Source organism: Helianthus annuus, chromosome 1 (genome assembly GCF_002127325.2).
Source record: "Helianthus annuus cultivar XRQ/B chromosome 1, HanXRQr2.0-SUNRISE, whole genome shotgun sequence".
In the NCBI taxonomy this organism is placed as follows: Eukaryota; Viridiplantae; Streptophyta; class Magnoliopsida; order Asterales; family Asteraceae; genus Helianthus; species Helianthus annuus.
The window spans coordinates 144,245,555-144,257,080 of NC_035433.2; the positions used below are offsets into that span (position 1 = coordinate 144,245,555).

Sequence of the window (11,526 nt, forward strand, 5' to 3'; positions counted from 1 at the left end):
GGTATTCATTTCTCCGACTTACACATCCTGATCAGGTCCACGACTCCACAGCATCAATGTCGCTTTACGCCATCCGTCTTCCCACCAGTATGGTTAACAATGTTTTAATATTAATAGTAGTGATAGTTTTAATTAGTTTGGGTGTAGAGGTTGAGGTTTGAGTGGGTGGAATTACAGAAGTGGGTGTGAGTAATGTACGGAAAGGATTACCGAAATTCAGAGTGGTCGGTCATTGGGCTCATGGCTTGCAGTCAGTGGATACGAGGATTAAAACTTTTAATGGGAATTCGATTCTTTCATTTTAATAAATTACCGACAGGAACCTCCGAGCGGTATTGCTTCTCCTGTAATAATGGAGATTGGATCAGAGGTGGTGGCCGGCTATCGGAGGTAGGAGTGGTGACAGAGGTGGTCTGGAGGTTGGCAGTGGTGGTGGTTATTCAGTGGAATAGATGAGATAGTGGTGGTGGTTTGAGGAAGAAGAAGAGGGTGGGGTGGGAGAACCAGGAAATGACCAAACTACCCTCACATGCCAACCACATGGGGTGTTTTAACTGAGAAATTTAACTGAGGTTAGGTCAGGGGACCAACCGAGTTCATTTTTGACAACTTTTGAACCATGCGTATAATTAGTAAACCACTAGTAGCAAGTGTGAAATTTTTACAAACCACATGGATCAACCAAGCGTTTAACTCAATTGGTTTTGTATGTCATATTGTTTTGGGTGGGTAACACGTAAGGAAATGTATTTGACACAACATACCTGACTTGCGGTCCATACTCTTTAACCGCAGTAATGGCGACGAACGGTGGAACCGCCAGGGATGCTGCCGCCGCTCGACGGCGGCGTATAGCGGAGAAAGGAGCGGAGCGTTTGGCTCTCATCACCGGCCGTGTTCAGTCTATATCACCATCACCTTCATTACCTCCTCCTGTAGCTCAATCGGAACCCTCATCTACACCTCCGTGCCCTACTTCCGTTTCCGATCAACTACCGATCTCCGGTATGAGTTTTTTCTTTCTGTATTTGCTGTTAATTTGCTTCTGCGATTAATTCTGCTGTAGTTGTGTATCTGTTAGTGTTTTCTGATATTTTTGTGAAATTTTGATTGGAGATAGTAATTTGATTCTATTGAAGTTCTGTTAGATCTTTATTGTGGCTAGTTCATTGAAGTTATGAACTGATTTTGTGTTGATTCGGTAGTTGATATTCATCAAATCTGTTACATCTCTAAATCATTGAGCCCTAATTGTTCTTAAATCGTATAATATTCTGGAGGCGTTTTACTGTATCTGTGTATCCGTTATGGTTTTCTGATATTGAAGTCCTGTTAGATCTCGATTTAGGTTGATTCATTGCAGTAATGAACTGATTTTGTGTTGATTGCGGAGTTGACATTCATCAAATCTGCTACATCTCTGATTGATTGAGCCGTAACTGTTCGTAATTTTCTTATATGATCAATTTTCTTGAGGTGACTGTTTGTTCTGCTGTATCTGTGTATCTGTTAGAATATTTTGTGAAATTTTTATCGGAGATAGCAAATTTGTTCTATTGAAAGCCTGTTGGATCTCGATTTGTTTGATTCATTGAAGCTATGAACTGATTTTGTGTTGATTTTTGATTCTGTAGTTCTAATCTGTTGCATCTCTGATTCATTGAGTCGTAACTGTTTTTAGTTTGTTTATGCAATCAGTTTACTGGATGTGTTTGTTCTGCTATATTTGTGTATCCGCTAGTGCTTTCAGATATATTGTGAAAATTCTAATTGGAGATAGTAAATTGATTCAATTGAAAACCTGATAGATCTCGGTTTAGGTCGTTTCATTGCAGTTTTGAACTGATTTTGTGTTAATTCCGTATAGAATATTCGTCATAGCTGTTACATCTCTGATTCATTGAGCAGTAATTGTTCTTTTCTGGAGGAGTTATGTAGGGGTGTTCTTCGGGTTATTTTTTCGGGTCAGGTTTTTCGGATTTATGGCTAGGAAAAAAGTGACCCGATAACCGACCCATTTATAGTTCGGGTTGTTCGGGTATGGGTTATTCGGGTTCGGATTAGTTCATTCAGGTCAGGTTGTTCGGTTTCCGGGTTTAATGTAAAATGAAAAAAAGAAAGTTTTTTTCACAAAATATCAACAAATATATCATGTTAAAAATTATCATCACAATTCAAACATCATTTAACAATACGGTAATGATAATATTTAAAAGTCTCAAAGTTTAATGTTTCAAATACAAAACACTCCAAATCATATCGCATCTATAAAAATATATTTAACAATATGGTAATGATAATATCTAAAAGTCTCAAAATTTAATGTTTCAAATACAAAACACTCCAAATCATACCGCATCTATAAAAAGACAATTAGTGTTCGGGTTTTTGGTTGGAAAAAAGTGACCCGATAATTGACCCATTTAAGGTTTGGGTTTGGGTTATTCGGGTTCCGGTTTTTTGGTTATTCTCTAATTCGGTTTTCGGGTGACTTTGAATCAGGTCGGTTTTCGGGTTTTGGATAAAAAAAGGACAGCCCTAGTGTTATGCTGTATTTGTGTATCTGTTACCGTTTTCTGATTGATGCTGTGAATCTGTGATTGTATGGTGTGATATGTGGATTTAACTTCAGAGTAATTAGTTAACTCAGTTCTGTGAGATTGTAAGAAGCAATCAGTTGGAAGTTATGAACTGATTTGTTTTATTTTTTTGTTGATTCATTAGTTGATATTGTGTCTAAACCAGGAAGCATTTTTACTCTGTCCTTAATGGAATTAGCCTTCAGTCCTATGTTTTCTTGATCATAAGGTATCACAGGGACAGTAGTTTTGTTGTTCACATAAACCTTTTCAAATTCAACACTCACATCTTGATCTAGAGACTCACTACCATGAAAATCCTTAGAAACATCAGTTCCTAAAAACTCATTATCACCGAATTCTTGAACAAAAATAATAGACTCATCAATTACTTCATCGCCAATCGTTTCTTGAACAATATCAACTTCTTGAATTTTTCCATTCTCAAAACATTCATTACCTTCCATTAATTCCCAAAGACTTTTCTTAAAATCGAACTCTAATCCTTCCATGTAAAAAGAAGATTCGGGGTCGAATGGAGAGAAAGAATCATTCAGATTATTGATATCTATTTTCAAAGCCAAAGATATGACATCTTCCACTTTAAAACAACTATATTGATGCCATTTGACAAAGATGCTCCTAATTCTTGGTTTTAAACCACATATAAACAGGTAGATAGCATAGAAATCGGTCAATTCTTCACAATTTCTAACCTGATTGAACAAGAACAGGAATGAATCACAATAATCTTGGACAGTACCTTCTTGTGTACAAGCCATAATCTGCTCCTTTGCGAATTCCATGTTGATTTGCTGCTGACTTTGAAACCCCCAACTGATTTATACTCCAATAGTAGTTTCTGCTGTTATGAACGTGACTCTAAAATCAAACTCAAATGCGAACTCCGAAGCCGATTGTCTGGTTAACCGATTGTTGTTGTTGGTTGTTGCTTGCAAAAATTCTTCAAAACACTCGATTGTTGCCCTAATTCGAAGTCACCCACATCTGATCGTTGAACCCTAATTCGATTGCTGCAGTAGAACACCGCTGTTACCCTAATCTTAACCCACGGTCAAGAGGAAAGATTGCTCTGATACCATTGATACGAACAGTTTCGTAATAACAGTAGATGATCGAAAGATAGAGAAGAAGAACACAAGAGAAGAGGAAAAACTCAATTCATTCGATGGTTAAGTCTGTTACAACGCACACACTATATAGCCACTAACTACCAATAACCCCCTAGACTATACAACAATTACATATAGGCCCCTTTACTTATTTTGACCCGTAACAATACTCTCCCCTTATAAGACTTTTGACCTCAAAAGTCAAAATAATAATAAGATACCCACTAATCACAAGTATCAAAAACAAATGCATGTGCTTTATTCCAACAATGAAGACCACAACAGTATCCGCCGAAGGTAATGCAGTATGAGTTGTCCAAATAATCCGTCATGTCTTCACCTATATTTTGCTCCAACTTCAATAGCATTTGACATTGTTGCATAAAGAATATCATTTTAATAGCTTCCCTAATCCACAGTTGGAGCACAAGCACACTCAAAAGTTGCAACAACAAACTGATCACTCTGTTGACTTCCCAATTTAGACACCAACCATTTTTTTTACCACTTGACCAGTTCCAATATGCCTTAATACTCCATAGTTTTACCAAACTACCCTCTGCTGTCTTAATACTCCAGAGTTTTAACAAACTATCAGCACCACTAGAAACACAAACAAACTGAGCACCATGACTACGAACCTGAACTATGAAAATGCATGTTCTGCAGCCCTCAAATGTTATAAAACAGTTACCATTAGGACTTAGATATGCAGTATATGTGTGGAAAACCCAATTGAATGATAGGAACCAACTTTCTTGGAACAAAAAACTCATTTTTAATACATATTGCCAACCCGGTTTCCATTCAAACGTTTTTACCCTCGCCAACTCAAACTTATGCTTTTCACTTCTAAGTTTTTTCCACATTTTAGCCAGCACCTTAAGGGCATTTTCTGTTTCTTCTTGAAATCTATACAAGCGAGATGAAAACCCGTATCTAAGGATATCACCAGAATGTAACTTCACATACCATTTTTTCCTTACCTGAATTTTTTCCACAACCACACCTTCCCGATTTAACACAACTAATGGGTCAACTAGAATATTTTCAAGACTTTTCTGCACCATATCAAATCGAGCCTTAAGTCCTATGTTTTCTTGATCATAAAGTATCACAGGGACTGTTGTGCTGTTGTCAACATTAACCCTTTCAAATTCAACACCCACATCTTGCTTGAAAGACTCACTACCATGTAAATTCTTAGAAAAATCAGTTCCTAAAAACTCATTATCACCGAGTTCTTGAACAAAAACAATAGACTCATCACAAATCTCCTTATCTTTAGTGCTTTTATGAACAAAAACAGTAGACTCATCAATTACTTCATCGTCAATCATTTCTTGAACAATGTCGGCTTCTTGAATTTTTCCATTCTTGAAAAACTCATTGTCTTTCATCAATTCTTCAAGAGTGATATTAATATCAAACTCTAAATCTTTGTTATAAAAAGAAGAATTTGGATCAAATGGAGAGAAAGAATCTTGCAAGCCATTAGAATCAATTTTTAAAGCCAATGAAATCACATCTTTCACCTTAGTGCAACTATATTGATGCCATTCGACAAAGATATTCCTAATTCTTGGTTCTAAACCACATATGAACAGGTAGATAGCATAGAAATCAGACATTTCTTCAGAGTTTCTAACCTGATCGAACAATAAGAGGAATGAATCGCAATAATCTCTGACAGTACCTTCTTGCCGTATTGACATAATCTTGTCCAAAGCCAATTCCATGTTGTTTCAATAATTTCTTGATTGCTGGACACTGTTGTGAATCACCAGAACCGATGGTTGAACCGTTTCTTGCCCTAATTCGAAGTCACCCAAATCTGATTGTTGAACCCTAATTCGATTGCTGCAGTAGAACACCGTTGTTACCCGAATCTTAACCCACGGTCGTGAGGAAAGATTGCTCTGATACCATTGTTACATACCAAACGAGAGAACTCAACCCAAAAGACTAGTCTGGTGGGTGAGAGAGCTCATTTGGTATATAAACCCCACATCAGTTGCCCATACAACCGATGTGGGACAAGTCCCATACCTTGCAATGGTATTAGTCCATAACAGATATTGATTAAATCTGTTAGATCTCTTATTGATTGATGCTGTAACTGAATGTTGTGATATGTGAATTAAAAATTAAACTTCAATTTGATTACTTAACTCAGTTATGTGAGATTGTAAGAGGCAATTGGTGGATGTTTATCTAAATCTTACAATTGCGGTGAACTTGAATAAACCAAACATATTTACTTTTTTTCAAGAGTTAAATGTCATTTTGGTCCATGTGGTTTGGGCCATTTTGTCAGTTTAGTCCAAAGGTTTCATTTTTTGCATGTGGGTCCAAAAAGGTTTCACCGTTGCTATTTTAGTCCACTGGGTTAACTTCATCCATTTTTTCTGTTAACGAGAAGGGCAATTCGATCATTTTATATGTAATTCTGTTAACCAGAAGGGCAATTCGGCCATATAAAATGACCGAATTGCCCTTTTCGTTAACAGAAAAAATGGATGAAGTTAACCCAGTGGACTAAAATGGCAACGGTGAAACCTTTTTGGACCCACAGGCGAAAAATGAAACCTTTGGACTAAATTGGCAAAATGGCCTAAACCACAGGGATTAAAATGACATTTAACTCTTTTCTCAATCTACAAAGTGTTCATTTTAACATGTATTCATGCTGATTAATTAACTTTTGCAGATGAAAACACAGTTCCCCTTTTAAACACAGAGACTGCTGGTGATGATGTGGTGAGTGATGTCCGATCACCCATCGACAACTCCGAGACAATAACCGAAACCTCTGCACAAACATCTTCCAAACCAGAAACTTTAACAGAACAAACTCCACTAATACCTACCTCAAACAAATCAAAAAACCCCGTATCACAAACCCAAACCCAAACCCGTCATCACAAAACATTCAGCCCTAAACAGTTACGACCCGCTATAACAGCTTCAGAAAACATCCGAATCATCTGTTCGATTACAGTTGCACTGTTAGTTATACTGGCAGATGCAGGATTCCCCATACTCGATAGTATGAAGAGTATAATACTTTTCAGGCCGCTTTTGCTACTTTTAGTGACCAATGTAACAATTGTGGCTGCACATTTTCTCCTGCAAAAAGTCAAACACAGGTCAACAGGCGACGCGGGTTTTGCTGATCATATAGGTATGGCTTTGGAATGGGGTTTGTTGGTGAAAACGGGTTCGAGTGCTTTGTTTATGGACTGTAGCGTTTACTCGGTAGTTCTCATTTGTGGCATGGGTTTTTTGCAGTTATTTCTTTGATCATCAAGTCATTGCAGTCAACTTTTGAACCTTGAATGTTTCTTGTATTTGTAGACATACAACTAGTTAAATCGCGATTACAAGAAAGAAAGGTGTATTAATTCTTTTTTATTTTTTTGTTTAAATAAATTCGTAGTGATAATCATTCGAGGTTGAAAATTTGGCGGGTATGGCAGGTGTCGGGTTACAAGTCAAATACTCAAATTGACATGTTTACCCGATGATCAACCAAACATTAGGACCGGCAAACCGTGTAATGTTGTGTGAAACGATTCGACACGCCATGTTTAACACAACTATCGAACCTGAACACGAGTTGTTCTAGTATACTTGTCAGTTAAACACTAATACGGACATGTATAATAAGCGAGTTGCATGGCATGTTGAACGAGTTCAGTCTCATACATAGGGTCATTAAATAGGAGTTTAATAACATGAATGACACCAGGGACGGAGCTTAGTGGAAACCCGGGTTGCACCCCCCGAATGTTTCGGTTAAAAGTGTAAAATTTCCGATTTTTCGTCCGAAAATTTTAAAACACCAACGTATTAACCTATTTAACACGATAAGTTATACGTGTCATGCATGTTGTGGATTAAGCAGGTTGAACCCGTTTAGGCACGTTTTTAGTCGTGTCATTAACGTGTTGGCCCGTTTACCAAGAACACTAACCCGTTTAACTTCAAGTAAAAAAGATATCATCTTTTAATTAACACAAGGTACAAAAACTAGCATTCAAGTAAAAAAAACAGAAAAAGATAGCAGAAGAAAACAAGTTCACCTTAAAAGTTCTCATAAACTCGTATCTGCTACTAACACAAAAGCTTATTACACCGCTGATTCATCAACAAATTGAAAAACACAACCCGAAACCTAACCCTACTCAAAACCCCGGGTCAACCCAACTCAGAACCATAACTCACCGAGCCCCAACATATTCAAACAACTGTTTACGAATTAGCAACGAGTTCCTCATGATGATTCGCTTCACCATCTTCACTCGCCTCCTCGATTTGCGCAACTTTTGGACTCCAACCATACGCAACCCTTCTTGCATCCCTACGCGCCACGCGTTGTTCGATTCTCATTTCTTTAAATTCTTCTGCAAGCTTGTTTTCTTCTTCTTGTGGGAAGAAAACAACTTCCATGTTTCCGAGCTCTTGATACATTTTCTCGATTTTTGATTTCCATAACAGCCCCATCTCCGTGTCCATTTTCTTGTATGGTGTCTTTAGTAGGTACTCGTCAATCCCACCTGCTTTGTCTATACAACGAAGCGCGTGTGTTGTAACTTTTACGCGAATGTGGCGGTCGAGAATGTAACTGAAAAGGCGTTTTTCTTGTACGTTTGGCTTCCAGTTTCTTCGAGTCCTGTTTAATTACAATATTACCCAAGTAACACGAGTTAGTATTAGTATCATAGTTCATATTCAGTTGCAAGAAGAAAATAGCAATGCCGTATTCCTTTTTTGAGGCAATTTATAAAGAGTTATTACAGTTTTCGTCCCTGTGGTTTGTCAAAAATCACTATTTCAGTCCATTAGTTTAAAAATTGTGATTTCAGTCCCTGCTGTTTCACTTTCGTAACCATTTTAGTCCCTGTGGTTTCACTTTCGTAACCATTTCAATCCATTATTCTGTTAAGTACAGGGACTGAAATGGTTACGAGGTGGACTGAAATGGTTACGAAAGTGAAACTACAGGGACTGCAATTGCAATTTTTAAACTAATGGACTGAAATAGTGATTTTTGACAAACCACAGGGACGAAAACAGTAATTAACTCATTTATAAATATTCCAGTGACGCATCAAGTTTAGTCACCGAAGTTAGTAAAACTGTTCTAGTTTAGTCATTTGACTGCTGTGCAAGCAATGTTTTTAAATTTTTCTTTAACATGTCAGAAACTTTTTAGGAAAAATACACATCTGCAGCCAAGTCATCAAAGAAACCGGTTTAACAAGTTACCTGGTAACCACATGACCAAATTGGCATAATTTTACAAACTTGAATGACTAAAACAAATGGCGCTGTCTTACAAACTTGAATGACTAAAATAAGTGGCATGGTCTTACGAACTTTAATGACTAAAATAAGCACCATGCTTTCACAAACTTAAATGACTAAAAGCGCACAAAAAATAGGACTAGTGAGAAGTGCACCAAGGCGATATGGTCTAAAACCGAGGTGCAAAGCGCAAAAGCCGTGACCTTTTCGTACGCGAGGCGCAAAGTGATTATATAATTTTTTTATATATATCTCATAGGGTTTTAGCATCCCCTACCTACCCAAAATTTAGCTATAAATAAGCTTAATATATGTTTTAACATGTAAAATACCACCTACATGTAGAACCTAAAAAGCCGGCTGTACAACATTCTGCTGCACAAAAAAGGCCATGTACATGATGCACGCGCCTCACCTGTGCCTCGGGCCAACTTTTTTTGCCAAATAATTGCGCCTCACCTGCGCTTCATGTAAAATAGTTGCTTTACGTCACTCAAAGCGCAGCCCTTTGCGCCTGAATTCGCGCCTAGGTGGGCCTCAAGCGCGCTTTTTTTAAACCAAGCTAGCAGGTCAAATTCTCTCTATTCACTAATTATACATTTGAAGCAGATAACTGTGAGAACCACATAATGCACGACACTCATACTTTTTGCTTCAACTGTCAAGGCTCATGCAGGCGCGCGCCTCAGCCCACCGCAGCCTTCTCGCTTCGCTTCAGAAGCCACACTTTCAAGCCTGAGGCGCATTTTTCAGGCCATGTTCCAACGAAATTCAGGCCAAAAAAAATCGTCTGAACAGATCTTAAACAACTATAACAACCCTAAACAGGCCGGGAATCAACCTAAAATAGCCTTAAAGAAGCCTAGAACATGTCTAAAACCCCTAAAATCTGTAATTTTACACTATACGCCTCACCTAAAAAAACTCTCACCTTTTACGCACCTTGCACCGAGTCGAAGGCTCACCTTTTGCACATTAAGCGCGCCTTTCGCCTTTGAAAACTATGGCTATACCAATCTTAACATCAGTACTCTAACAAAACATATCACTTTTTTAGCCAAATTCACCCTACAACATGCACAATAACATAAAAAAAATAATATATTTCTTCTACTTCAACTCTTCTACAAATACACACATAACTAATTTATATATCTAATATTAATATTTAATATTATATCTAATATTATTTTGTAACAAATGAGAGATTTAGAACATGTACTAACTTGTTTCCACCTTTCTCGCTGACTTGATTCCCGAACTGAATATGCCGGCCGGCGTAAATTCCACGGTGAGCTCTGCTCATCACCACTTTACTCTCCGGCAAACTCTTCTTCAACGATTCTTTCACTCCGGGATTCAAATTCTTCTCGCCGCCTATCTTCTTCATTATCTTCTTCACCATTTCCTTCGATCTGAACGCCATTCGATTCAATTTGTGTGTTCGGATCAGAGATGATTTGATTGAAATATATTTGGGGGTTTAGGGTTTGTTGAATGTTAGAAATTTCATTAGTTTTGTATCAAGAACTTACTAGAGTACATAAATAGTCCCTGGTTTAGTAGTTATATGCACATTTTGCCCTTTTAAGTTCCCTGGTGTTTAACATTTGCCCAGTTAAGGAATGAACTAAGATTAGAATTGAGTTTCAAAAGAGTTAATTGTGGTAAATATATTATTACTGTAAATTGTTTTAGGTTTAATTGGAAATTATATGGTGGATTGAAAGTGGAGGTGGTGGTGGGTTGAAAGTGGAGCTGGTTAGTGATAGAGGCGTACCCAGAATTTTTTTTGTTGGGGTGAGGAATATTTTTAAAGATTTTAGACCCCTACATATATAAAAAATCGGTTCATAGCAAGTTGGGTCATGTAAGACAAAAGGACATTTAACAAAAAATTATATAATCATTAAAAACACGTTAAACGTCATTACAAACGTATTTAAATTTGTGTTCTACAGGTTTTTATTTTTTTGAAATCTATCCAAAACATCATTTAGAGATACCAAACACTCCATAAGTTTATTACATTCTTACTCATAGTTACTATCACATATAAATCGCTCCATAACTTCATAAAATAACACTAAACACTTCAAAAAATAAACAATCATGATCAACCATAGTACATAATTTTCAATTTTATTTTCAAACATTCAGGCCCTAGTATTAAATGTTGATTGCTTGTAACTAATCATTTAAACAAATCAAGCTATAAACAAAACAACAAAATCATTTAACTACAAGTCTAGAACAACCGAAAAAATATCAATAAAACATAAAAAGTTCAAACCCTTGTACGTCTATATTTTCTTCTAATCGTCACATAAAACAAAAAAAAATCAATAAAGAAACCATACTAGTTCTATATTGGAATTCTTGCGTAATATGGGTCGGTCTCGCAGGAATTTTGGTTTTTCCAGCAAAAAAAAGTCGTCCGGCAGTGAGCAGTGGCGTCAAGTCGTTGGGACTTTTTATTGAGACGGGATTTGGAGTTGGAATTG

At 37.1% G+C, this 11,526-nt stretch overlaps 2 protein-coding genes across 2 annotated transcripts; one reads left to right on the top strand and one right to left on the bottom strand.

Annotated features, from left to right (window-relative positions):
• The first annotated feature begins 704 nt into the window (after window positions 1–704).
• On the top strand, window positions 705–7,126 carry LOC110883224. The gene is made up of 2 exons (XM_022131034.2): window positions 705–1,005; window positions 6,423–7,126. Exons 1-2 carry the CDS (start codon window positions 798–800, stop codon window positions 7,013–7,015), a joined length of 801 nt encoding a protein of 266 aa, XP_021986726.1. The 5' UTR covers window positions 705–797; the 3' UTR covers window positions 7,016–7,126.
• Window positions 7,127–7,756: 630 nt separating this feature from the next.
• LOC110883231 (39S ribosomal protein L28, mitochondrial) lies at window positions 7,757–10,527 on the bottom strand. Its single transcript, XM_022131042.2, has 2 exons — window positions 10,249–10,527; window positions 7,757–8,387 (listed from the first exon to the last, which is right to left on the bottom strand). Exons 1-2 carry the CDS (start codon window positions 10,446–10,448, stop codon window positions 7,967–7,969), a joined length of 621 nt encoding a protein of 206 aa, XP_021986734.1. The 5' UTR covers window positions 10,449–10,527; the 3' UTR covers window positions 7,757–7,966.
• Window positions 10,528–11,526: the final 999 nt, after the last annotated feature.

Coding starts and splice junctions, on each gene's coding strand:
- LOC110883224 (XM_022131034.2), top strand. CDS start 798: ATGGCGACGAACGGTGGAACCGCCAGGGATGCTGCCGCCGCTCGACGG. Junction 1,006..6,422: donor CGATCAACTACCGATCTCCG/GTATGAGTTTTT, acceptor TAACTTTTGCAG/ATGAAAACACAGTTCCCCTT.
- LOC110883231 (XM_022131042.2), bottom strand. CDS start 10,448: ATGGCGTTCAGATCGAAGGAAATGGTGAAGAAGATAATGAAGAAGATA. Junction 8,388..10,248: donor AGCGAGAAAGGTGGAAACAA/GTTAGTACATGT, acceptor GTAATTAAACAG/GACTCGAAGAAACTGGAAGC.